Source organism: Haemaphysalis longicornis, unplaced genomic scaffold (assembly GCF_048455015.1).
Source record: "Haemaphysalis longicornis isolate Haplotype H1 unplaced genomic scaffold, Haemaphysalis longicornis Haplotype H1 scaffold_1, whole genome shotgun sequence".
Taxonomy (NCBI): Eukaryota; Metazoa; Arthropoda; class Arachnida; order Ixodida; family Ixodidae; genus Haemaphysalis; species Haemaphysalis longicornis.
The window spans coordinates 465,570,125-465,597,820 of record NW_027526203.1 but is presented as its reverse complement, the minus strand read 5'-3'; the positions used below and the strand labels follow the sequence as shown (position 1 = coordinate 465,597,820).

At 44.7% G+C, this 27,696-nt stretch overlaps 2 protein-coding genes across 2 annotated transcripts in view; one reads left to right on the top strand and one right to left on the bottom strand.

Annotated features, from left to right (window-relative positions):
- The window catches only part of Tsf2 (transferrin 2), a 40,124-nt gene extending 36,250 nt beyond the window's left edge, over positions 1-3,874 (bottom strand). Inside the window, exon 1 of the mRNA XM_077688079.1 lies at positions 3,743-3,874. Coding sequence (XP_077544205.1) covers positions 3,743-3,803 — 61 coding nt within the window. The 5' untranslated portion in view covers positions 3,804-3,874. The remainder of the gene's footprint in view (positions 1-3,742) is intronic.
- Positions 3,875-4,121: 247 nt separating this feature from the next.
- On the top strand, positions 4,122-27,337 carry LOC144156200 (NFATC2-interacting protein-like). Its single transcript, XM_077688076.1, has 8 exons — positions 4,122-4,382; positions 4,656-4,856; positions 8,009-8,102; positions 10,902-10,979; positions 12,102-12,261; positions 14,027-14,168; positions 20,959-21,086; positions 27,047-27,337. The coding sequence occupies exons 1-8, from the start codon at positions 4,379-4,381 to the stop codon at positions 27,209-27,211; spliced, it is 972 nt and encodes a 323-aa protein (XP_077544202.1). The 5' UTR covers positions 4,122-4,378; the 3' UTR covers positions 27,212-27,337.
- The last annotated feature ends 359 nt before the right edge of the window (positions 27,338-27,696 follow it).

Below are 27,696 nucleotides of genomic sequence, written 5' to 3'. Positions count from 1 at the left end.
AACCACTGTATAGAGATCTTGAACAGCGACCATGGATACGCTGACAAACTCAAAGCATCACCAAGCTACTTCAGGTGCTTCACTGTGTTGATTGAACTAGCATACACGTTATCTTGCGTCGTACAATGCTTACAGCATTGACAGCACAACATACGTTTAAGAGTACGAGTACAGGTGACGACGTCTGGGTGGGTGAGGTTGCGGGGGTGGTTCCCCCTCCTCTCAGTGGAATGGCTACTTCTGTGTGCAACACAAAGTGGGCCTGAGAAATAGTAGCAATGGCTGTACACCACCACGAGGGAAGGTGTTACGGTCAGAGGAGGCTCGCTGTGAAAATGAGGATAGAGGACCAAGTCCACTAGCAACCGGAGGAACTTCGCTTTTTTTTTTTTCTCTCATTTACAAAGTTTACGCCGTCACCGCAATCACAAGTCGAATGTGGTAGTACGTCGAGCACTACACCCCGATGCACACAATCATCTTCACCTCACAGTATTCGCCATATCGCAGCACAGCATTTGTTCGTGTAGTGATCTCTGGCACATTGTTGGAACATGGCTTGTAGGATAGGAAGTGGAGAACTAGCGATGGCAAACTTCGTCCTCGATTCTTCAGGAGATGGGTCGGTGTCGTCGTGGTCGCCGTTTCTCCGACGAGGGCTTAGCACGCCGGCTTCACCCGTGAGCTGGCTGGCTCAGGACAGCACACAACGCAAAGCCGAGCGTTAGCATACCGACGCTGCACTTGGTTTAAGTAAGGAAATCATCGTACTATTGGCGGTGAGATGTTTGAGTGGCGCCTCCTGGCTCTGACGTCAGCTTAGGGACTCGCGCCGCTGTCGTCTGCTACACTTGGGCCGCTGCTACACTGGCACCGCTGTGGTGCGCTTGTAAGGGATCGCCCGCTTCGATCTTTTAGGGCATGAAAAAGCGTATTTCCAGTAATTCAGTTATTGACAAATCTTAATAACTGCAAGCTGTATACCGCACAAGTTTGCAACGAACGAGAAGAGAGAGACCAACTTTCTTCAGAGCATCGGTCAGATGATCGTGTGTAACTCATCTTTTCTAGCTTATTTGCGAGGTTCAGGGCTCAGAGCTCCTCGATAGGTATGCAAAATGCGTAGGCCCCCCTAAAGTATTCTTGAAATGTTCTTATGAAGACTCAACAGTGTAATGCTACGCACCAAGCGGCGCGTCCATACATGCGCATCGCAAATCAGGAAACAAAGCGGTTGTCTTCTATTTCTTTCGTTGTTGTTGACTTGTATCAGGTGAATGTTTTTTCTATGCCCAACGAATTAATTTTGCTGCACCGTCACACATATCTTATTAGGAGGTTTGTGGATGTTTGAGAGGCGCACATAGTTTGTGTGGATATTTTCTTCAGGCTGTAAGGCGTACACTAACTTCTTTAGAAATTGGCTTTCGATATGGCTGCATACAACGTGCATATTCGCAGCGTGCGTTTATTCACGTGCAAATGCAATGAGAAGGTTTGTGCTACGTCACCGCGAAACGGCGCAGACGACGTTGTCCAGAGTACTCGAAGGCGACTTTTCCGCCCCGAATTTCCATCGTAACTAATGAACTGAATCTCAACCCGAACAGTTACGACATGATTACAGCGTTGAATGCTTGATATACTCTCTAAGAAACGCAAGAAATTGTGTATGTGCCGATTTTCAATATTATGAAGAATCATAACCGATGAATATCTCCAAGCAGCTATTTATTGTTTTCCAACCCCTTCAGGCGTAAAGAACAAATCCTAGCCTACTGGGGGTGATGTTCCACGAACTGAAGAAAATTACTCTTACTCTCTGTCCTGGACTGAGGACACCGCCCACTAACCAGCTCGATTTTACTGCAAAAGTTTTCTCCTCCTCCCCCTCCTCCTCGTACTCTTGAGTGCAGTGTTACTATAACGCATATCTGAATATTGGGAAGGCATGGCTGTCTGAAATATGTACCGAAATGTCCGTCAAGGTCTGAAGAAACACATTGTTGTTGTATTTTTACTGTAATTGTTACCCGTTCTGATCAAAAAGCATCCATACTGGTTAGAAGCCTGCACCAGCACGTGCCTATACACACCGTAGGTTATTTGGAACTCAACCTACATTTTTGCGCCCCATAGTGCATGTCGGCACACTTTCATGCTATGACAACGTAAAGTGATGTGATACAATACTTTCGAGCGTTCGGCAAGGTTGCAAAAAACAGTTTTACCTTACATACGATCAATTACCAGGAATCGTAGTGCCTTCTGCCAAAGCCGAGAGCCCCGAAGGCCTGAAGTTAGTTTTGGCCTTGCATTTCGCTGTTGTCGGTTTTTAGACTCTGGATGTTTCCTTTGTTCGAAAGATTTGTGAATACAGAAGCTGACGCCTATAGCTCAGGCTCTCCGCACAAGACCGGCTTCGCAGGAATGTGGCCCCGCCATCAATGTTTCTTCCGAAGCAGTGTCGAAAACTGTACTGTAAATCACGCCTTGAGCTAGTGTATGCGATTGTAAGTCTTTTATTGTAATAAAAAGTTGCGCATACGAAAGATCTGGTGCGGACAAACATCAAAAATCGACCGAGCCCAAAGAAACAGCAGGTAGAGCGAGCCCGAGTGAAGCAGACGACAAATGCGAGAATCCCTAAGCTGACGTCACAAAGACGCCCTTTGCAGCGCCGCCCGTGGTCGCGCTCACCGCCAATAGCGAACACTAAAGTAACCAGCCACGAAAACGTAACACGCGGATAGCATCCAAGTTGAGAGCGGAAGAAACTGGTGCGTCCATAATGACACCCGGAAAAAGAAACTCGGCACACGGCGCTGCATCGGCTGCATTGGCTGCATTCGGGCTCGAGGCGTGCGGACAGTTTTAAAAGTTATCCGCGCGAGGCGTGCGGACAGTTTTAAAAATTATCCGCGCGAGGCGTGCGGACTGTTTTAAAAATTATCCGCGCGAGGCGTGCGGATAGGGACAACCGTTTTAGCTACAATGGGCGACTTTTAGGAAGTGTCCTGGCGGCTTCGACCAAAAAAAAGTTAACAGCACTGGTTTATTCTTTATTCTCACATCTCGCACTTCGTCAGCACCTGTACAGGGTACACCTTGCCTGTGCAATGCCAGTTTTTCTACGTTCTGGTGGGCCTTAAAAACATGGAAGACATTAATTAGCCTTAAAACTTCGGCTGACCACAGCGCAAATATTGAGGACTTCACCTGTACTTATATTAACGCTGAAGCGACTGGGTTATCGCAATATTGTAGGGAGCGGAAATGTAGTAGCGTTCCTTTTCAACGGTTTTACGAAGCGACCGTACCGCACTACGCCAACAATGGTCAGCAAAGTGGTTCTGTAAGGGCTGCACTTTGAGCACACCGTGACTTTGACAAAGCTTTCTAGCTGGTGGTTGTGAGCAGCGGTGAGGGCATGCAGCTAGCGAACAGCCCGGTGGCAAACAAACAAACAAACGTTACGAAGTAAACACTTCGTGCAAGAATGCAAACCGCACAGTTAACTGCGTGCACGTACCCTATCAGGAATTTTAAGCAACATGGGCATGTGGTTTGAATATACACACAAACGCAAAAATAGCGAAAATCAGAGTGTTAGCCAGGCGCTACTAGCTAACGAGTACAAGGTGTGGTTCGTTGGTTCCGTCGAGAGGCGTCAGAAAAAGGTTGGGCACGCCAGCCAATCTGTACTTCGGTAATCAGTCCACTAGTGATAACTTTGACTTACCGAAGATAATGAGCAGATGAAAAGCCGATAGCTGCTGCTTCCAAAGTGACCGCATATCCATTTACTCAGGTTGTTCAAACTTTACGCACGCGCATTCCGCAAAACAGGTAAGCGGTGGGGTGGGGAGGGGGGGGGGGGGGGGTTGAGACGCAAGGAAACGCTTTCGAAAGGTGTGTCACTTCCGGTGGGCAGGTAAACAAGAAAACTTTATTTTACTCAACGCCATTTACAAATTAATAAAAATATTTTATACAAGAGACTCTTGCAAAACAGTAAGATATCAAAAAAGTAAACTTTTTTTTGGCAGCGTACTGCTAGAGTGTACTAGAAGTACTAGTACTGCAACGCGCTAAGCGCCGCTCGTAGTACGGATCCAATCCCATCCAAAAAGCGGCACTTTCTTATGGCGGTAGGCGCGGTGCGACTTGTATAATGTGGTACAGTGTAGCATAGGATTTCTATGCATTGTAGCGTCAGTAGCACTGGAACGCGTGTTTTATAGTTTAGTTATCCGTTGGGGCGCTTGTTCATTGCTAATATCAAACGTAACAAGTCCGGTGTTCCCATCGTACCCTGCCGTTAATTCGCGTACCGTATCGCGCCCTTTCGGATCGTGTCTTATGGTTCCGATACGTCATGCGTAAGTTGTGATTACTTCTTACGTGACAGAGCTGGAGACCGTTGCTTTGTGTTTTGTCGTATCTGTCAAGCTTAAGTCATGATTTTGCAAATTACGTAATGGTTAGCGACGTCCCGTTTTCGCGGGCTATCAGCTGCGCATTTGAGCTATGGCGCGCAGCTCCATTGTTAGTAATTTTACCTGACATGCGATCGTAATTGAGCTCACGGCACATTGTGTTTGAAACGAGTCATTTATTTTGTGATTGAAATTTTCTGCTTTTGTGATGTGCAGCGCGAAAGCGAAAGGCCCCAGAGCAGACCTGCCCCGAGGGAACGGTTGAGGCTACCAGAGTGAAGAAATCGGATGACGAACCAGCCAACCTTCGTAAAATCGCGAATTTTATTAAGAAAAGCGACGACTCTCTTTTCGGGTCCAACATATTTTCCAGCGTAACACTTTCGGCAGTGCACAATGAACTGCAGCATTCTAGCGGTGAGTATTGTACACGCAAAGGACCTTTTTTTTTTCTGTCAAGACGTTAAAGGGACACTGAAGTGATTTGTAAACATTGCGGGATTACTAGCGCAAATTGGTCCGGTGTCTATAGGCCACGTTTCGATCACTCTGAGTGCGTTTACGCGAATTTATTTAGTAGAAACATCAATTCGAAAATGCTGCCCTCTTCTCTGCATCCTCGCCCATTTTCTGTGGCGTTTTCTTGTGACGTCAGGAGGAAATGACTTGGCTTGACTGCGCTACTGGTGCACAGCTCGCCGACCTTCTGACACAGTCGGCCCAGCGTTTAATCCACCGGCCACTGACGGGTCGTCGCAATTCGTTCGCTCAGTTGAAACTAAGCCACGGCACGTTTGTGAATAGACGAAAGTGCGTTTCTTTAGTTTGCTAGTTTGTACACTGTATCAAGCTCCAAGTTCAGGTCGCTCCACACAAGTGCACATGCGACGCTTCGCTGACTGGTACGCTAGTAGGAAAATCCAAGGCCACTTGAAGGCGGAAGAAGTCAGCGAAGTCAGTATAGGTACTAAGGAAATAAAATCAACTGAAACTTTTACCGAACAGCGTAAAACTAGGGTGTAGGAAGCACTTTTTTGCGCTGGGTGAACAAGCACAGCAGTCAGCAGCATGACTATGCATCTGCGAACGCTTTTCCGTCTAACAAATGCAATTGCTAGACGTGAGGTATTGTGGAAATTTGGGTGACGCTTACTGAACGAGTGCTATGCAACAAATAGTCACCTAAGCTGCTTGAAATGCTAAAACTAAAAAGTGTAAACTGGTTATACATTATATACCTTATATTTCTAATGCTGCCAGTGGTGGCCTGTGGCCGAGTGGTCTGGAACGCTAGGTATGTTATTTTGCAAGTCACAAGTTCGAATCCCCTGGGGTATATTGTTTTTTTTTTTTTTGTTTTGTAAGTTCTCTTTTCCGTTTTCAATCTATGTTTTCTATATTGAGTTCACCATTTTTGGGCCTTAACGTTCACTGCTCCACGAACTAGTTGACAGAACGCACGCAGGCTGACACTGATGCGCTAGCAAGTTCTCATTGACGTGCTGCTGCCATAAACACCGACTGCTTGCACACAGTAGGCACAGGCCAGAATCAGCAGACCCTTGGCCTGGTTGGAACACGCTTTTTGCGATACAGGCATGAGTGAGGCAAGCTCCAAATATGGGGGAAAAGCGCATGGCATTTGAGCATTTGCAGTGACGCGGAGGGTGTTCATCCACTGCGTAGGCCTCGGCTAGTGATTGCTACGGTTCCAAGCCATCCTGGAAGGCTTATCTTAGGCATTTTACAGCTGACAACATGACAGAAGCACGGTATGATGATTATTGAGGGATTGAGAATGCCCATCCAATGATACCGTCGGATGTCAAGCATGTTGTTTTACAGAACTGAAACCAAAACTTGTTTGAATGCTAATCTTGGGCATCGTCTAATCACGGTGCACCTCCTCCCGACGTCACAGCGTTTAGTTGGCGCGGCCGCTGCAGACAGTGCATGGTAGTTTTTCTTCTTTCGGGCTTTATAAAATAATCGCTGACTTATCAACCGGATAAACAATGAAAAGTGTGTTAATTTGAGCCAGTCTACGCAGTGCAAGCAATAACGGGAGCTTGACAAATTCACTTCAGTGTCCCTTTAAGGGGGCCTAAAAAAAAAAAAACGCCTATATGGTTTTTGTTTCGCGTCGCCTAAAACCATTTCGCAACATTAACTCTAACGCCCCCCGCCTCTTACTAAGTTAAATACCGCGCCGGGCTTACCGGCTTGAATCAACTGATGTCCCCATTTTAGATTATTGTTTGAACCAATATAGCCCCACTTATACGTTTCTCACTGGACCGCAAAAACAAAAAAAAAAGCGTGGTTGCCAGGAAATGTAAACACGAATGTGCCGTTAGTACCGCAAAAACACAAGCCTGGTTCATTCGGGATACGTATTTTTTTCCATGTCTCTCCTTGTGGACTTCCCGCAGAACACCAAGTTTGTGCTTAAAGGGACCCCGAAAAGCTTTGTGAAGGTGGCAATCAAATGCATTCAGGTGGTAGAACTCTTAACGGGGGATTTTTGAGCCAAGTGTGAGCCCCATACGTTGTACGGATAATTTGTAAACAATTTTTGAAGATCGCCTTTCTCAGCCGATTAGCGCGACGCCACAGCGAGCCGACCGCGGCTGACGCAACGGTGACTGCGCCCCCTGATTCGCCCAATTGCCGGCGAGGTCGGCCGGCGGCGGACGCGCGTCACTGCCATTGGCTTCCGGCTGCTCTTCCTCCTTCCTGCGCGATCCTTAGGCAAAGGCGGCTAAGGCGTGCCCGCAGCGATTGACGCATGCCTAGGCGCAGGAATGTAGCTAGCGCAGAACGGAAGTCGAGCATCGTGATGTCACATGGCTATTCCCAGTGTTTCCAGCTGCTTTGAAGGAAGCAGAGAGGGAGGAGTCAATCGGCAAGTGGGGAGAGGTGCGTTTAATTGCTTCTGGCAGAGCTAATACTGAATGTAGATCAATAATTCCAACGGCATTGCATCGCTATTTTGGTGCTACGCGACAATACAGGCTTTTTGTAACTTGTACAGAAGGCTTTTCTGGGTCTCTTTAAGTGAGAGGGCTTTCCATCTTTTTGACACCATCAGTGGCTATGGCGAAGGCAAAGTCTAAAACATAGTAAACTCTCTAGCAGAAAACATGTGTGACGATGTGTACGGGCACAATCACAAGTGTGTGTTCCTGTGCGAATAGGGTGTTGCAACTGGGATAGTGAAAGATGATTGTGCCTACAAGTGTTGTGCCCTCTCTTTTCAGGGATTTTGGTGTGCACAAACCGCTTGTTAGTGACCACACAGTTCAGTGTTTTTCTGTGCACTTTTATCAGTGGCTATATTTTTTCATTATTAATGCCCTGTAAGCGCAACGTATAAAGGAGAAGTGTCGTGGTGTGACGACGTAATAAGTGGGATTGTAATACATGGTTGTCTATAGACATTTTATTGGGACCACACTACTATGACTTAATAGCCAGGAAAATGTAATCGGGAGGAACGTATAGGTAAATGGGGTTCTACTGTATTTTCTTTCTTTAATCTTACAAAGTTTGGGTTTCACTCCTTAAAGGTGGCCTGTCCGTCGCTACGATCTTCAACAAACGGAAGGGTGGTCGGAAGCCCAAAGATTCCTCCGAAGATGTTTCTGAGGACTGTGTCGTTTTGTAAGTATCGCATTTGTTTGCTTGCCCCCAATTGGGGGGAAAAAAAGTTGATTGTGCTAACTTATTCATGCTCGAACTTTGTACATAGGAGATCAAAAGGCTCTGTACACCCACACACTGACCAGTTTTAAACACATCACATCCATTACAGAAGACATCACACCTCTGTGTTTCAAAAGAAAGACTTCACACACCCCCACACTACCCAGTTTTAAACTCATCACATCCATAATATTCCACAGAACACATCACGCCTAAAATGACTAAACTGCTGTTGGCACCCTTTGTTGGTCTTCATTGCCTTTGTAGCACAAAGTAAATGCATGCTGCTGGTACTACTACTTCTAATGTTTAAATAGCTTGTGCCCCACCTTTCTGTTTTAATGTTGCTAAGTTCCAGAGTTTTACATATGTCTGTGTACTATTTAAAGGAATTAATTTAAGATAGAGTGCAACTAAAACAACAAAGGTAGGGTGACAACCCAAGCACTGCTTGTCACCTGGTTTTTGTTTTTTCAGCCCTGTGGTAGTTTACTTCCAGTATATTTTACAAACATTCCCTGGTTAGTTTTTAGTGAGGTAAAGCTGTAAAATATGTTTGGGAATACGCAGTGATTTGATTGATTGTGGGGTTTAACGGGCCGACGTTTCACAGGCGATGAGGCGTGGCGTAGTGGAGGGCACGGGATTAATTTTGTCCACCTGGGGATCCTTAACGTGCGCCGAAATCTCGAACACTCGGGCGTTTTTGCTTTTCACCTTCATCAGAAAAGCGGCCGCCACGGCCGGGAATCGAACCCGCGTCCTCGTGCTTAGCAGCACAACACCTTAGCCACTGGGCGGGAATGTTCAGTGGCTTCGTACCTTAAATACATGACGTTCTATGGAAGAAGTAGGGTGCCAGAGCACAGCAGCAACTTGAAATCTTGTACACAAGCTGTCATGAGTGACAGAACACAGTGTATTTGTAACATGGTCAAAAATTCAAACCAACCAGCTCCGAGACTTGGTGGTTGCAGCTCTTATTCTTGGTCCCAAGCAGTGCACGTCAGTCAGCGTTTCCTCACACTGCATAGGATGCATATCTAAATTGATTGCAGAGAACACAGGCCAGTATTCTATTCGAATATGTCATCATGAATTGGCCGATGAAACAGGATCTATTTGTATATTTTTAGGGTTAATGGTGAGGCAATTTTGGTGAAAGATACAAAAATGAATATTTTTCCTTTCGTGGCCATGCAACGCACTGCATAACTCTACAGGAAAACGAAAAAGTAGCACCATAGGCAAATTGTTTTCATTCCTCTTAATTGGTTTCATTCCCCAATTGTTTCATTCCTTTTAATTGACAGTCTTTGCAAAATTCTCCTTCGCAGTGGTTAAATTTTCTCAGCTGCAAATTCATTGATGTGTAAACAGCCTAGTTCTTGTTTCCTATTGTTGAAACGGCTAGTCCTTGTCAGGTTGTTACAATGACTCACCAAGCTGAAAACACTATTTTATCTAGATACAAGTCAGATTTCCTTTTTAAGTGTTCTTTGCTGCTCATCGACCTTTGAGTGCAGTAAAGTGAAACGTGCAGCATTGTAAAACTACCTGACCTTTTAGTATTAAGGAATACAGCTTTCAAAGGTGCTGGTGTAGCGTGAAATTGTGTGTAGTAAGGTTCGTAGCTGGGTAGATGACCCCAAGCTATGGTTGCACTTGGAAGTGCATCCATACCTTCGTGCATGCATGGTCGGTGCCCCTGCACCAATCTCCTGTGGAGGGTTTTTGTGTTTGTGAATGTTTGTTGCCTGTGGAATTAGTGTCTGTCCAGAAAACAGGAAGGCAGTGCCTAGGTTGTCTTGAACTGGCAGTCTTGTTACAAGAAACTTGATTTTTGGGCATGTGGGCCACCTTGTGTGAATGGACTTGTGCACTGCAATTTTACGTTGTTTGCGTTTCGGAGCTCGCGAAAGCTGTCGGCTTCAGCATGTTGGTTGGAAAGCGTCCGACATTGTAATAAATATCAAAGCCCCTTTCTTAAAGAATGATGGTTAAAACGCTAGACTTTCTCCTGTGCAACCTGAGTCAAAGTCCAAAACCCAAACTGCTTAGACCATGTAGGAATGGCGCAATCGGATAGACGTCGGCTTCATAATGCGAGGAACTCAGGTTCGGTTCCAACCATAGGAAGCGTTTTTTTTTTCTTCTTCTTCTTGAGGCGCTTGATGTGCCTTTATTTATCACCATCATCGTTCTGTGAAACTCATTGTGTAAGGTTGGCTTTTCTGCAGTGCATTTTGACGTGACATCAAATGCCTTCAGCAAGGCATGGAAAGTTTTGCTTTAATAATAATAAGAGTAATTTGTTCCTGGTGGGTATGGTGCACGATGAGTATAGTGCAGTTTAAAACATGTTGCCCAATTAATTTTTCAATCACTTTACTGAGGTATGGTAACGTGCAAATGGGCCAATAATTAATTAGCCAATGAAATGAAGTCTAATCCCTTTTCTCTAAGACTGGGGTCAATTTGTTTCTATTCAGCTGCTGTGGTAAGGCAGTTGTTTTAAATTTGAGATTTACTTGCGAATGTATTGGGTGCATGTCAACAGTATCCTTGGCACATTACATGTAAATGTTAATCAAGATTGGTGAAATTTGTCGCTGTGCGTAGTAAGGAGTGCAGCTGCTCCATTTGAGGGTGTCGAAAAAATGGCAGAAACGCTCTAGCGAGTTCTTTGTTTCAGGTTGAACTGTGGTAGTATGGCAAAGTAGCAGTGGTGAATTGTGTCGCCTCACTTCCTTACAGGTCACAGACCAGCCTGGGAAGCCCGAGAAAGGCTGCAAAGAGAGTGCAGTATTCTGAGCAGACCCTAGAAGCTCTATCGTAAGTTGTTCGCTTTTATCATAGAGCGAGACATGCCTGTCTTCAAGCGAAAATTTGCCCCTCTGTACGTAACAGTATCTTTTGCTCTTGCTGTGGTATTAGGAGCCGCATTGTCATACCACCGCTGCTGTTGCTGCTGCTTCCATCTGTTAAACCGCAGTTATCAGTGTAATATTTCCCCTCAGGCGAAGCTGTCACGTGTGAAGCCTTCCTTTAAAGCTTATACGTACCACTCCTCTTGGAAACTCCACTCCCTGTGTCAGTGTTGGGTTGACACAACAGTGCCGCATAATTCAGTGCGGGCACCTATTTTGGTAGGATGAGCTGTCGGAACGAAACGTCCAGTGTGTATGCATACGTGTCGTTCTGCATCAAGTGACGTCAGTGTTCTGCAAACGACAACACTCCGGTGAAACTTGTGCATTGCCCTTACTTTACTGTCATGATTTCTCTCCCGTATTTTAGTGGGTACAAAACAGCGGTACACAAGATCAACTTTTTTGGCAGCCATAAAGGTGTGGCGATTTTTTAATTTTTCTCTGCCCAGCAGGCACTGGACGTTAGTGTTTGTCAGTGTTTCTCGTGACTTGTTCCTGTTACTTCGCTGCTGTGCATTGTTTTCTGGGCATGGCAAATGCAGTTTTCCTATTTTTCCAACATGGGCTGTGGGGGATCCCCGCATGCCAGTACATCGGGATTTATGGCCCAATGCGGGCATTCCCCAGTTTGTGAAGGCACCCGCCGCGGTGGCTCAGTGGCTAAGGCGTTGTGCTGCTGAGCACGAGGTCGCGGGTTCGATTCCCGGCCGCGGCGGCCGCTTTTCTGATGGAGGCGAAAAGCAAAAATGCCCGTGTGTGCGAGATTTCGGCGCACGTTAAAGATCCCCAGGTGGTCAAAATTAATCCGGAGCCCTCCACTACGGCGCGCCTCATCGCCTGCATTGCGTCACAATGCAGGCGATGAGTCACAAACGTCACAAACGTCACAATTGCGTCACAAACCGCCACAATCAATCAATCAATCAGTTTGTGAAGGCTAACTGAATGCGCAGTGCCAATCAGTTGCACTCAAGCAACTGATTGGCATCAGTTGCTTGACATCATGTGTGTGTATCTATGGCAGGAAATTGGAAGCCCTGCAGAAGGAAATTGAGGCCGAGGAGCCTTTTGCCGATGATTTCTCGGACGACGACGTGGTGGTCTGCGAGCCGGAGCCTGCTGAGAAGGAAATCATCTTTCGGGTGCTGGGCCCTGCTAGGCTGATGCGCTTCGCTCTGGACCCTGTAAGTGAAGTGCTCTAGGGAACCCCGTGTGCATCTTGCCAAGGGCGGCTCCCTCCAAGTGCCTGGGAGCTGCCACACACTGTGTCTAGCCGTAGGTGCAGCTGTGGAGCCACCCAACCATTGGGCCATTGCTGGGAGGTGACACGTGCATTCATTTCAGTCATGGACACGTTAACGGAAAAAAATTACGTCATTACTGATTTGTTACTGCAACCCTAAGTAATACGTCAAAAACCGAATGATAGAGTTCATTTAACCGAAACGTACGATGTTATGTGCGTGGTCAAAATTGTACATGGAAAATTCCTAGACGAACAGAACCTAACAGTGGGCCAACTGAAGCCCAACGCCAACAATCGTTGTGTACACTTCAGTTTGCTGCATCGACTTTTTTGTTGGTGCACTCTTCATGTCGGGAATTTATTTACAAAACTCATTGACTCTTAGGATAAGTTTTTTCTCAAAGTTGGCATCCGAGAGGTTCCCTCTTTTCGGAGGTTTAATTTCCAGTTTCTTTTCTTTTTCTTGTTTTGCGCTCAAGGCAAAGGAAACGTTCTAAGCAATCACCTTTAGGACTGACCTGCGACCTCGGTCTTCTACAGGAAAGATAATCCATCCTCTTAGCGATCTCCCCTTCTAAACTGCGAGGACAGCCGTGTTCAGGAAAGATGAAAGGTGGACAGTATATGAGAAAGAAGAAAGTCTGAAAAAGTGGAAGGTGCGAACTGTCATAGGCCTTTAACGAGTGGTGCTGTTGGGTAATTTTTTATAAAAAACGGAGGTAACTGTTAATGGTATTTCCTTTTACAGTTACTATGTAAAAAAGTAACAATGTTACAGTTACAAGTTACTGTAAAAAGTAACTAGTTACCGGTAACGTGTTACTAGTAACTAGTCACTGTAACCCACTAGTAACTAGTAACCCACCCAAGTTGCCTGCCACCCAACCATGCCACTTCAAAGGCAGAACAGAAAAAGAAAAAAAGGGACACCCTGCTGGGATTTGAACTCGCGACTTCTATTGAGCAGGCGTGAGGCCACTAAGCCACAAAATTACTGAAGGTTGCATTGAAATAACCTGTATACTACATTGCGACCCACCCTTTGTGTCACAGCAATGCCTTGTACCTGATTTCAAGGATTCCTCACTGGTTAACCGAACATTTCTTGAATGACAGTAGTGCAGTAAGGTTCCATAAAGCAGCCGCCATAACTGACCTCCAGCAACAGCACTGTTTCGGCAGCGACTGCCATTTCGCCCTGCGGGAATAGTGCTCGCCATGCTTTTGTTTTATGCCTTACACTAAAAAGCAATAAGTGTGCTGCAGGCAGTGTGGGTAATGATATTTACAACAAATATGTATAACTGTGTACACACATGAATGGGTTGTATTCGAGATCCAGTAATCAGCGGTGTTCGCAGCCGCTGTGTTTTGATGGAAGGAGCTGCCGAGGTCGTTAAGACATCGAAGCTGGGACAATTTAAGGAGGTGGGCGATCTGTGGGGGCTTTTAGTAACTTGAATATTTCACCCCTAAACGGGGGTAGGTGATGCTCCAAGAGAGTGCATTCTCTCGGAATTTAACGGTAAGCTATGCAAAGCAATTGGGAAAAAAAGGCTGCGGCTTACCTTGGCTAGGTAGTGCATGCCTCTTCTCCAGAAAGTATCGTTGCTAGGAACAGGCAAATGCTACGATAGATAGGGGAGACTAAAAAAGAGGTTTTAACTGCCAGATATGTCTCCCTTTTGCTGCCATTCTTACAGGATGCTCGACTCGCTGGGCCCCTGGAAGAGATTGCCAAAGAATGCGGCGTCCCCGTGGCTCGGGTGGTGGTGTGTGACGACGAGGGCAATACTGTCGAGCCGGGGGACAAATCACAAAGCCTCAAGCCTGGTGCCATATACCGTTAGTGTCAAATTTGTCCCGCACTGTGGCCATGTTCCGGTCCCTCCACTTCGAGCGGAGTGTCGCCCTTCCCGGGCACAATGCATCGTGATAACAGCCATGACTGCTCAGTTGAGCTTCTTAAACAGTGCTTGCTGCCGCTGCACTGTACAAATCTAGTGAATCGGAACGTGTGGAAAATAAGCGCAAGTTTCATATCTGTGTCATGTGGCCTATCTCTGACTTAGCTATACAGTTAAACCTCGATGTAACAAACTTCAATGTAACGAAACCCTCGATGTAACGAACCACGGAATTTTTTGTAACTTCAAGTGTATGCACACCATGTATTTTCACCCTCTGTGTAACGAAGTCCCGTTTGCTGGAATTTCAATGTAACGAAGTTTCATGGAGAACTAGGCACGAAATTTAAGTTGTAGAGGTAGATTTTGGGAGACGCAAGCGCCGAAATGGGGTCTCAATAAAACGCGAACGGTGACATGGGCCGCCCTATGCCGCGCATGTAGTGAGCCACGGAGTCTGTGAGCGAGCCCTTTGCTTACAAACTGCGTGGCGTGCATACACGGCTGGCGCACTGTTTCTGTCGGAGCTTAATCGTCTGCGCGGGCATCAGTGTAACCGGCATGGAGCGTTTTCTCCGCGCAAAAACGTGCCCCGCAAGCCACAGGCGCGCTGACGTAGCCGCGGAGACCACCTGCGCGATGTGGGTAGCTCTAGCGACCGCTTCTAACCGCTCGCTGAAACGCAACTTGACAGGAAAACGAGAGGGGCACACGAGAAAAAAAGCAGATAACGAGGGCGAAATTTTCACTGTAAAACGTCTTACGCGCCGCTTACGAAAGTGCCCATCAAATATCCTCTGCGGTGGTAAGCCTAATCGCCTCCGGCGGGGCCGCCGTTGCCGCTTTGCCCTTTGAATTCACTCATGCTTGTTGGGTTTCATCGTTCCAGCAAGCATTTGTGAATCTTTGTGAGTAGAGCCACTACATAAGCTACGCTATTTGTGAGCCTTGTGCGCGCATTTTTTTTTTTCACACCCGCGTCCGCGATTGACAGGAAGTGACTCGCGCTGTGCACAGCAGTGGGAGGAGCCTGACCAGTTTCGCCAATGGGGAGGCGGGCACCCTATGGTGGGAGCTTCGAAGCGCTCGGGGATGCCAGCTGTCATAGGCTTACCGCCGCGGAGGATATTTGATGGGCACTTTCGTAAGCGGCGCGTATGACCTTTCACAGTGGAAATTTCGCCCACGTTATCCGCCTTTTTTCTCGCATGCCCCTCTCATTTGCCCCTCGAGTTGCCTTTCAGCGAGCGGTTATAAACGGTCGCTGGAGCTACCTGCATCGCGCGGGTGGTCTCCACGGCTGTGTCAGCGCGCCTGTGACTTGTGGGGCGCGTTTTTGCGGAGAGAAAATGCTCCATGTGGCTCACGCTGATGCCCGCGTAGACGATTAAGCTCTGATAGAAACAGAAACAGTGCGGCAGCCGTGTATGCACACCACGTTTTCTTTTGCAGGAAACGCTTCACGGGATAAACCCATTATAACCGCGAATTTTAATGTAACGAAGTAAATTGCGAATTTTACCGACTTCGTTACATCGAGGTTTAACTGTATGCCTACTTCATGGCGTGGCGCCACAGGGATGCACTGGAGTTAGTAGCGGCTCCCGCCAGAGCAGGGGGCGGCTACTAAAATGTATCCGTTCCAGCGATGCCTTTGGCAGCGGTCAGTACACGATTAATGGTGGAGCCTTAAAAACTGCCACCACTACCGCGCCTACAATTTCCCCGAACTGTTAGCAGATGTGAAGTAATTAAGTCATCCCCTGATGTCGCAGAATGCAGAGTAGCTCCTCGTGCAAGATTTTCATTGATTGAACCTAGAAGCACAGCATTAATTACACTGCAGTATTTTTTTTTTTCTCTCTCTTTCTTCTGTTTTGTGTAAACGCGGGAAAATTCAGCCCCGAATACAAGCTAACACGGAATTTCCCGTACCAGAGTGACAATGCCAAGTGACTTTCAATGCTGCGTGTACAAAAAACAGGTTATTGCTGCGGGGAATGTGTCATGTATGGAGTGTTCTTGTTTCAGTCTTCCTTATCTCTTTCTGTAGAGAGTAGAACCTATACCCCTTGCAGAACTCTGCTTTCCTCATTGAAATTCTTTCACTTAAAGGGGCCGTGAAGAGATTCTGAAGAAAATTGTGTTGTGTGGGTATTTAGAACTGTGTAACCTTGATAAACAGACTATGCATAGCCGTTTTGTTGCATGATATCGGCAGACAGGTAAAAAAAATGCAGTTGTGGTTTCACCAAGGCTTTCCTTCTCAAGTCGTGAAGTGATGTCATGTTAAGAAGCCAATCATAGCTCTCCCTTGTCTGCACATGTCTACGTAGAGCGGGCTTGCAAAGGGTCAGATACACCTACAACATTGGCGCCATGAAGAAAGTTACTCGTAACTGAACGGGCGATGTCTGATCTCTGATCCGACTGATCAACATGGCCGAACACCCCGTCAATAATACGAGCGAGTGGCGCAGGCAGAAGTGACCGTGTTTAAAGCAAACTGGGTATTTGTAAACTGTTTAAGCTATTTGGCACTAGTCTACACTGTCCTTCTGCTAGCTGGTATTCTTGCTCAAGTTTACCGATGTCTGTCTCACATAGCCTCTAAGTGAGTTACTTGAACGTGAACTTCCTGACTTGACGAGATGAAGAACCGAAAGCTTAAAATGGGAATTTTTTACCTGAACACGTTTATCGAAGGAACTTCGAGTAGTCAGAAAGCAAAACCAGCCCATCTTTTATTCTTAAAGCGCAAAAATAACGAGTGAGAAGCAGTGATGCAGCGCGTTGCTGAGTCCCATCATCACGCAGTTCGATTGCTTTCCTACCATAAACAACGTTGTTTACGTTGCTTCGTCAATTGGATATGCTCCCCCTTCGCTTACTGCAGAAGCGTTGGAAGAGGAAGTTGGCAGTTAAAGCTGTGGGTACATCAGAATTTACGAAAACATCGTGATGCCGGGCCGCAAATACGGAGCGACTTTTATGTAGCGGTTTTCACCCGCGCCTGCTGTTTACTTTTGTGGCCTAGTGGGCAAAGTATCTGACTTCAATGCAGGCTGGCCGAGTGGCTGCAAGTTTGAATTACACGCAGGGCAACCGTCTTTTATTTATTTATTTTGCTTAAGCAGATTTCGACCATTTGATACAAAAAAGGTAAGATTCCGAAAAGAATTCGGCTAAATAACCTGAACCTTAGCAGGGAAACTGAGTACAAATAGCCTGTAGGTACAACTTCTGCTACAATGGTTGCTAGAGAACTGAAGCGGTCATGCCTCCGGTCACGTGGATAGAAAACTATTTATGGCAGGCAGTAAAGAATGCATTATTTTTACAATATCGTGTTTACAGCTTCACAAAATAATATACACAATGAGCCTTTAACTCAAATCTTATTAACGACTTCACTGCTAGTTGTGCTGCTGATCGACAATATTGCATGGCCGCTTGTGATGTGCCAACGAGCATTTCAGAGGCAGCTCCTAAATTACGGGAGCAATAAATTGTGAAAGTATTCTAAATTTTTTTCTTAAAAGGTTGTTCAAGCATTTAAAATTAAACAAAGTCAAATGCATTTTCTCTTCATGACCCCTTTAATCGGAGTAAAGTAGATTGATAACATGTTGCTGTAAGCATTGTTTTTTGTTGTAACAACCTTTAGCAAAACCTGTAAAAGTGCAAGTCTTTCTGTGTTAAGTTTTGCTTTTAAAAACTTCACGGTTAATGAAATTTGTGCTGTAACATATTTGCTTTGCAGATATAAGGTGGTGTCTATAAGGTTCTGTCTTGAGATTGTTAGTTTTCTAGTTTAAGTTCATAACTCTGCTTCACCAGTTAGTCGACTCTCATGTTATTTTCTCCCTAGTTTCTCATTTGGGACCATGTTTTTCAAATTGGCAGGGGTGAGACAGCTGCGCATATTGCGCACTTTTGATACAGGTTGGTTTTCCTGCGCCAGGCTACTCCAAAAGCTTGAAAATTGCAAAAATTGCGCCAAACTGCTCCGAAACAGTCTGAGAGCCAAAGATTTTAACGCTCCCGTCAGTTTCAGTGGGGAAAAATGCTTACTGATGTCATAATTTTCCAGCACCCCCTAAGGCGATGCTGTTTGTAAAGGTTTAACTGATTGATCATTCAATAAAAAATCCGCATAAAATTGTCCCCAAGATAGTTTTTTCGAAAGTAACAATGTCGGGTTTCACATGTTATATTATGCGAGTTTTTGTTAAGTTTTCTCACCGAAAACCATTGCAAAGTCTTGTAGAAAAAATACTTATGTGTACTGAGGTGACAACTACTTGTACAAGTTGATGAGAAAATGGCAATTTTTGGAGCGCTGTATACCTCCGGAACGACATCACTGGGGGCCGCCATTTTGCTGTGGTGAAGATTGGAAAACATGGCCGCCGAGCAAAGGAGTTGCTCGTGGTTCAGGCAGAGTTCAGGGCCTCTGCCCTTCGCAGGCGGCGAAGGGCAGAGGCCCTTCGCCGATTTCTACCGTGGTTTTGGTTATGGGGGTGGCTGGGTTTACATTTAGTTGTTTGATCTGTTGCGGGAAGTTGCGCGACTCGAAAGACGGGAGTTCATTCAACGTGTTTCAGCCTTGAGTGTGAGGCTCAATGCGTGCTTGAAGTGAAATTTCGGTCTCATTGCGGTGTTGCAAAACGCTGAGTTATGGCTGCCTTTGACAGCAAGCTTGCGAGCGGTGGGGTTGGGACGATCAACGCTGCAGAAGTGGCGGCACAGGCTACGTCGCCACAGAATGTTCAAGCAGTGTCCGATAGCGGGACGGGCTATTATTGCACGATAGTAATAATGGTTCATCTATCTGAAGTGAAATTTAATGCCAAGAGGGAGCTGGCTAAGCATAGCAACGTTACTCAAATTAGGATCGTAGTGAACGTGCACCTTGGGGATGAATGGGAGCTGGGGTGCGACGACTGTCACCACGCTTTGCGGAACTTTTGCTGTGGCTTTACACTTGTGCGTAAAGCGCCGTCTGGGATTACAAAAATAATAATTTCGGCATTCACATATAACAAAAATACCTTACGATTGATTAGTTTTTCAATTCAATATTTTTAACGGCGCTCCTCCTTATCTATGCATAGAGCTTACGCGTTTAAAAATGGTTTGTAAAAAGGTAGTGCAGTGATACTCTGGTAGAATAAACATTATTACAAGGCTGTTTCAGTGTTATGTGCGTTCAAAACCGATTAAAAAGTGCACTTTTCCCCCCACGAGTTGCCAAAGATTTTATATTTTAGGCTGTGACAATAAATGTCGTTGTTCTGCTCCAAACCAAGGTTCTTCTGCTCCAAAATCTGATTCAGCTGTCTCACCTCTGAATTGGTCAACTGCAGGAGTTCGTGGTTTGCACTCTTAAGCCTGGGGTGGGTGGAATTCAGAGAGCAATGGTTTTCTGCAGGTGCATCATAATGGCAGTGCAGTATTGTCTTATCTGTTACCCGTTTTGCAATGTTTCGCTTTCTTTTAATTGTTTTTGTGTGAACTTGTGCAGACCTGCCTCTTTTGTTGGAATGCTGGACAAAAAATGGAAGAGAAGCTTACATTGCCATAGTTTTTTTTTTTTCAACTCATTTAAACTTCTGACGATATGTTGTTTAGTCACTTCAGGTATTCCCAAATGTGTTATGATGCTTTGGAGTGCTCCGGAGTGTATATCAGGCTATTCAGAAAATGGGGCACATGGTGCGAATTTGAAAACCCAAATTACAGGTGAAAGGCTCAGTTTGCTGTGTGATCTGCTTAGTGCAAGTAATGTGCTTGCTAGTGGTTGAATGTAAAGGCCACGCAAAGTGTGTTAAAAGGGGCCAGGCAGGCAAAGTACGTCTGTTTTATTCGAAAGATTTGGTGTTTTATAGTGCCCCCAGTGCTTGTCTGGCAGCAAACGATGCTTTGTTCACTAAGAAATTAATCAATTCGAGTTAAAATTTTTATTCTCCTGCCAAATTGTGTATTTCGTGACGCCTGGGGTGACGTAACAAGGACAGGTCTTCAAGCGAACGTCAGTGCGCCGTTAGACTGTGCAGCGGACTGCGGAGCCTTGTTTACCGTCAGTCCTCCTAGTTGGCGCCACCATACTGCACCAGACCGCTGTCCGCTCTCACTTTGTTTCTCTCTGTATTTGCACCTGGCTTGTTTTTGTTACGGTTGGAAGTAATCGTTTCGTGAAACATTGGGTATGCTCGACAAACAGAGTCACAAGATAATGTCGCTTACGCCAATTGGCCAGTGTCGTGTGAGACAATACCAAAAACGCCAGATAGTTGTGAAGCTATAACCAGCATAGTGCGCAGTGCCGACAGCAGTACGGGCTGGTACTTCTATGTCTACGTGTACTTTTCTAACTTTCATTGTTTACCCCACCAGTCGTACTGCTGTAAAGTGAATATGCTTTACACTTCAGCGAAAATAGCTTGTTATGCAAGCTTATAAGCCCTGCCTAATTTGCATTTGCTTTTGCCAGCCTTAGCCAATCAATCGCACAGCAGTGCACATGACGTCATATGTTCTAGTGTGGGAAATGAGCTAGTGAGTTGCGTGGCCACTCCCTTTTTGCCTTATTATGTTGCTTACTTGAGTGAAGTTTATGTTAAAAGTGGTGTCAGTATGATTCTAATGAGGCAATCTTTAAAATGAACCAAACTTGCATTTTGTCTTCAGGGCCCCTTTAAGTTCTCCATCCACTGCTTTTTCAGAATGCATTGTGAGGCGATTCACAGCTGCATCCAGTGAACCAGTGCCATCTTTGCCGGAAAAGAGCATGGTCGCTGTCAAATTTCAGTGTGCCTCTCGACGCAAGCCTCAACTCATCAAAATCGCCGAGGTGAGATTTCATGTTCTGACACTGGCCGGGCTGACCACGTGAAAATGCAAAGGAACTTTGCTGTGCAGGCTTCATTAGTGTGCAAGTTTTTCAAAATGTGAATGGGCTGTTTCATGTTCCTCTTCACCCGGAAATTCCACTTTTTAGTACACTCGCCAATCTTAAAGGAGCCATAAAGACAAAATGTGTTTGTTTTATTTGAAAGATTTCGTGTTTTATAGTGCCCCCAGCGATTGTTTGTATACAAACGATGCTTTATTCACTGAGAAATTGTTCAATTTAAGTTAAAATTTTGATTTTCCTGCTAAATCGTGTGTTTTCGTGGTCTGCAATGACATCACAGGAACCGACCGTTCTGCAGCCTAGGGTACCTTTATTCAGGCGTTCGCCATACAGGGTGGAGACATGTATACGCTGGCGCAGCTAGTTTGGGTCACTCGCTCGCCGCCGAAGTGAGTAATTGTATCAAAACCGCGCTAAAATTATCTCCGCAACGCGGTTTACTGGCGAAGTTTGAATCATATCATCTGTTTCGCGTTGCTGGGTCTCATGGGAAATGAAAAGAACAACGCGTTGAGCACGTTGACCCGGTTGCAGCGGCACGGGACCGTTCAAAGGGTGTCTCCACCCTGGACGGCTGCGCTGGCATCGAGGTACTCGCGCGTTTGTTTACGTAACTGAACCTAGATGGCACCACCATACCGTGGCAAGCCGTTTAGTGTCTGTTTTTTACCGTATTTAAACCTGGCTTGTTTTTGTTCTGGGAGAAAATAATCGTTGCGTGAAACATAGTGCTCGCTCGACAGATATGGTCACACAAGACACCGTTGCTTGCTTCAATCGGCCAGTGTCGTCTGAGACAACCCCAAAGCCCCGCAGTGCTGTGCAGCTAAACCAAGCATGGTGCGCGCAGTACCAACCGCAGTACGCATCAGTACTTCTATGTTTGCATGTGCTTTCGCAACTTCCACTGTTTATGCCACCATTCTAATTGCTTTCAAAAGAGTGTGCCCTAAATTTAAGCACAAATAGCTCCCTCGGCAAGCTTATAAGCTCAGCCTAATTTGTGTTTGCTTTTGCCGGCCTCTGCCAATCGCAGAGCAGTCTGGCATGACATCATAGATTCTGTTGTGGGAAATGAGCTCGCGAGTTGCATGGTCATTCCCTTTTTTCCTCATTGTATAGCTTATTTGAGCGAAGTTTACGTTAAAACTGGTGTCAGTATGATTCAACGAGGCCGTCTTTTGAATGAACCAAACTTGTGTTTTGTCCTCATGGCTCCTTTAAAGGAACACTAAAGTGAACTTGCTGAAGTACTGTTTGCAGCTGCATTATGAGGTTTAACGTGCAACCGGTTGTTTAGCTATTCAGGGGATGACTAGACTCTCATTTGAAGGGGAGATGATGCGAGGGAAATGTCACTTTTGCACACGCTTTTGTGTTTACGAAATGTGTGTAAATAGACTTCCTTCCCCCTCCCATGAAAAAAAATGGCCTAGGCACTCTTATCTTTGGTTAATTGCTGTACTGGATCAATGTTTACTGCTCACTTCAGTGTCATTTTAAAAAGTCTTGCAGCTAATTTTTTTTTTTTTTTCGAAGTGAATAATTATTTCTATGAAAGCTGAAATTTACAATTGCTCGAGTAAGCTTCACTAACTGGTACAAAATCAGCACGCTGACTGAGCTAAGAACTCTTTAAAAAATTTTCAACAAACATAAATTACTACTTTTAGCTTAGCTGACTGAATTTAAGAATTCAGTGTTAGTCCAGGTATATTACTGTAATTATAAACATAAATCAGTGTACTTTAATTTATGTGATTCTGAGATTCAAGGATTGAGTAACAGTTCAGGTAAATACTGTTGCTATTTTTATTACAATTTTTGTATTCTAGCGCTGATTTTGTATCGGTTTTATTTTATTATCATTCTTAATGATCTTTTGTTGTTGTTACTACTGTTATTCCTATTGTGCCAAACTATAATTGTCACACTTCACTTGAGCAGCCAAAAAAAAAAGTCAAGTGTCAGTATTCAGAACTTTAATTTAATTTCTCAGAAAAAGACTGGGCACAGGGGACACGCATTCAAGCTGCACAGATAATCAGGCCATGTTTTTAAAACCTGAAAGTCGCTCACGTGAACCCCTTCCCTCCCTATATTATTGTCAATTCCCTTATTTTCAACAAATTTTGAAAAAAAAGGGGGAATATTAGAATTTTCAAATTAAATTATGTCAATGTATGCAAATTCACGTCAAATAGAACAGCACCGAATAATTCAAATATCAAATAGCCGAATTTTCATTTCAAATTCACACATAGTTCAAGAAGGAAACCTAAACAGAATTTCCTTTATAATTGCACTTTTTGTCTCAAGGTTACAGAAATGCACTGTTTCATTTTTTTTAAACCATAGTGTTCAAGCCTCAACAAATCCTTACAACTTGTAGCATTTAAAAATAATCATAGTAATGCTGGACATTTGGTCGCAACCAAATGTTCAGAGATGAATGCGCATTGAATTCCCTGAAAGATATTTGATATCTTTTCGATATCTTGACACAATGTTGAGTTACTTTTTAGTCAAGTTTCAAGGTGTTTTTTATGCAGTGAAAGCTCGTTGATTCAGATCTCCAGGGAGTAAAAAAGTGTGCAAATTATCTGATTGTGGAGTTATTGAATGAAAGACAAAAACAGGACATTTACAATTCTTTTATGTGTACATTTAATTTGCATGAATCGGTGATGCTAGTTTGTCTTTAGGGATAGCTGGGCGAAAAGAAAAAGTTTTCAGACATGCGACAATCCGTGCAGAGCAAAAGTATTGCAGGGAGCATCATAGCAGCATCGTAGCACTACCGGCTGTTTTCTGGCTGCAATGTACACTCACATCCTTCCCAGGCCAGGGAGTAAAGAGGAAGTGAGCGAAGGATGGCACATTGCAGCTCACGTTTTGAAAGGCACTGACTGGTCCAAATTAAGCAGTGCTCGTGTAAGCTTGCGCCGGAATAGTCAAGGTCCATGGCCATAGAGCAGTGTACAGTTTTGAAGGGAGGAGAAGGAACGCCAAATCATTTGAATTAACAGGGGCCGATTTGTGAGGTTTTACTGTAACATCCCCCCCCCCCCCCCCCCCTTTCTTCTTTCTTTTCCCTTTTTTTTTTTTTTGTGTGTGTGTGTGTGTCTGGGGGTTTGGGTGTTTGCTTGCTAAAGAATGCTTGAAACCTGAGAGGAATGTTTGTATTGTGTTGCAAAGTAAGATAAGAAATCTGACAGAGCAAGTCTGACATGCATTTTTTCTTCTTTCGTACTTGTTTTCTTGTGCCGTAGTTACCATCAAGCATCATGTCGATATGCTTTCTCATGACTATGGTGACTGAGGGTAAGGCTTTCAGCAACCAACAGTATGTTCAGAGTACAAGTGCAGGGTGTCTAGCGACTGGGAAAACCAGGAAAACCGGGCATTGTCAAAAAAATGTCATTTACCAGGAAAAATCAGGGAATCGTCAGGGAATATTATCAAAAATTAACCCAGTCAGGAAAAATGACACGAAAACGTCATAGAGTGAAAAATGAATAAATTCTGCCTTGAGTGGAATGCGAACTTTGCTCACCCGAATCGATGTAAAGGGAACAACTAGCACGGACAAATCCAATCCAAGCTAGTAGTGCCAGGGTTGACAAGTTTTGCCTTTTTTCTCTGGGAACCTGGCAACCTTTGAGCAGTGCATGCTGGGTATGATGGTTATACACTGTTGTTGTTTTTGTCCTTGGTCATGTTTCAGGAACGATGGGATCTTCCGTCGGTGTTGTGTTTGCATCATGTTTGCGCAATGCTGTGCTGGAAGTAGGCAGTGTGGACAGTTTAAATTACTGAAAAGATGGTGCAGGCGGTTCACAACTCCTGCAGGGCCTTTAGAGAGATTGCGAATTGCAGAAAAAGGAGACAAAGACAGGTGGAGTCAGATATTCAGAAAAACATGAAAAGAGTGGCTGCTCTTGTCAAAAAACGAACTAAAGAAGCAAAGGGTGCTTAGTGAATCACTAACAGAAGTGCCTTCTGCAAGCAAAAAATTGAAGCTCTTAAAAAAGTAAGAGATGTGTGCTTCAAGAACCTTTGTGCAGTGGCTTACACTCTTAACACTTTCGTGACCGTGGGAAAATCGGTTGGTTTTGGGTAATTCAAGAAATATTTTTTCCTGCCACAGAAAATTATTGATGCTGAAGTGTAAGGTATATGAAATGATAAAGAAAAGATAGGGCTTTCCAACAGTATTAATTTTAAACAGACTTATTACGGATATTAGCAAAAAATTATCAAAACAAAAAAGCAACAAAAAGAAGAAAGATAAAAACATCAATGCTATTTACACAGGGTAAATATTTAAAAAATTAAAATAGTATACACTTTGAATACAAGGCCCTTATAGAATAATACTGCAAATAAAGCTCTGTAAGTAGGAATGTTATTCACATACGTGCAAAAATATAAGCACTAGTGGCTATCATTCCACCGTGCTAAGCAATTTCTCAATGCGGTGAAACAAGGCCAGATATGTCTACATCAACACGCGGTAGTGATAGAACGGCCAGAAGAGAAAGCGAAATTTATCGGCAAATGCCTGATGACGTTCTGGGGCGGTGTGACGCACTTTCGCCATTCCTTACTGAAGTCTGATGAATCGAAATTGTCTTACGTGTCTGCGCTGATACCATCATGCTGAGATTACAGCTCAGATTCATCGGAATCCTGTCAATTTGTCATTCCCGTGGAGCATCGGCAAGTGGCAGGAGCTTTAACCCCCCCCCCCCCCCCGCTGCAGAGAAAAAAAACTCATAAGGGAAACTGATGACATCCTCTTTTACCCTTTGGATGGCGTTACCTGTCCAGAGGCGCTCGGAGAGCACCAAAATTTGAATTTTTATTAATAGGCGTGGTCACGAAAGTGTTAAACAGCAAGGGCAGATTTGTGTTTCAATAATAATAATAATGCAATAATAGACACTAGTCAGCAGCTCTAATTTGTAGTGAATAATTTATGCTTGTGCTATATAAATAAAACAGTGCTTTGTGTACTACACTAATGGTCTTGCATATGGTGCCACCTCTGCAGCAATCAGGTAATTTCACCTGAAATTGTCGGAAAATCTGGAGCACTCAGGGAATTTTAGAATATTAATTTGCTAGACACCCTGAAGTGAATCTGTATCAAGGATTCTTTCAGAGGTGCTTCAATAGTGTGCACCTTGGTTGTGGTTCTACAGTGGCCACAATTTAGCATGCTACAGAGAGCTGAATATCCCAGCTAGCTAGCCACGGTTAGCGATAGACACGGGTCTTAGAACCCCGAAATTTGCCAAAAAAAAAAAAAATCGATTTTTCAAAATCGTCATTTTTGGAAAGTAGAGCTATTTTTATTTCAGTAAGCCAAATATCAGATCCAGGAGTACATATTTTAGCCTTAATATCAATTTATAGCACTGACGACTGCTAAAAGCGGTCTAGATTCGACACGAAAAAAGCATTTTTTGGGCAACTCGCCGCCCAGGTTCCACAAGTGCTATGGCGTCCATCTTGGTCTCATTCGAAAGAGCGTCTTTTCATTTTCAATTCCCTGCTAGAACCGCAGCGTTCTGCCGGCCTAAATAAAGTTTAATCAATCCAATCAATCCAATCCATTGGATGCAAGTAAAACCGGGCTAGAAAAAAGACGGAACGTGCCTCCCAATTGGCTACTGAATGCATGTGACCGCAGGACAAAATCTGATTGGCTGGACGCCATGGTAGATCAGCTTGGCACTATCATCATAGTGCAATGGCTCGTGTGCTTGTTTGTGCAAGGACTGGCAATAGCCCTGGATGGCGTAAAAATTAAGTAAACATGTCTATCGATAACCGATCTGGAATGCAGGAGTGCTGTAAATGTGCTTTGTTATTCCCTTTATACATTGCAGGAAGAACCTCTGCGGGAAGGAGCCCGAGAATTTGCTGAAATAGCCGGTCTGGATCCCTCCAACCTTGTGATAGTGTTTGACGGGGAGAGGGTGGACCCGGGCAAGACTCCCAAAGAATTGGGCATCGAGGATGGAGACTGTGTGGACGTCTGTGTCGCCAAATGATGAAATCCAGCTCTTTCTGCAGGCTGCGTTTTTGGAAGAGCTGTGTTTCTCAAAAAATCCTACTCGTGGTGTATTCGATTTTTTTTATTTAAGTTGCAGAATGTCCCTGTTTAAAGTTGTAAGTGCCCTTATAATGTGCGTGTACATGTGTGAGGTATGCGGTCCTTATTTATGCCTTTATGATGTTGAATTTCATTAGTATCAATCTTTGATACAAGTTTGCACTTGCTGTACAAATAAAGTCCTCTTGCTCTGACCGAAACAAGAAGCCTTCTGTAGTCCTCTGAACTTTGCTTTTCATTTCTGGTCACATAGCACCATGTTGAATTTGTGGGAATGTGTCAAGGGATCAATTTACTAATGGAAAGCTCATTGGCGTACTGTTCCATTGAACGGGGTAAGACAGGTAAGACCAATATTTTTACACATTAAAGAGGCACCAACTGTCTTGAAAGCTTGTGTTAAGTAAATGTAATACAAAGTAA

Excerpts from the sequence above, each read along its gene's own strand:
- LOC144156200 (XM_077688076.1), top strand. Across the intron at positions 4,857-8,008 it reads TGAACTGCAGCATTCTAGCG|GTGGCCTGTCCGTCGCTACG; the intron begins GTGAGTATTGTA and ends CACTCCTTAAAG. Across the intron at positions 14,169-20,958 it reads CAAGCCTGGTGCCATATACC|AATGCATTGTGAGGCGATTC; the intron begins GTTAGTGTCAAA and ends CTGCTTTTTCAG.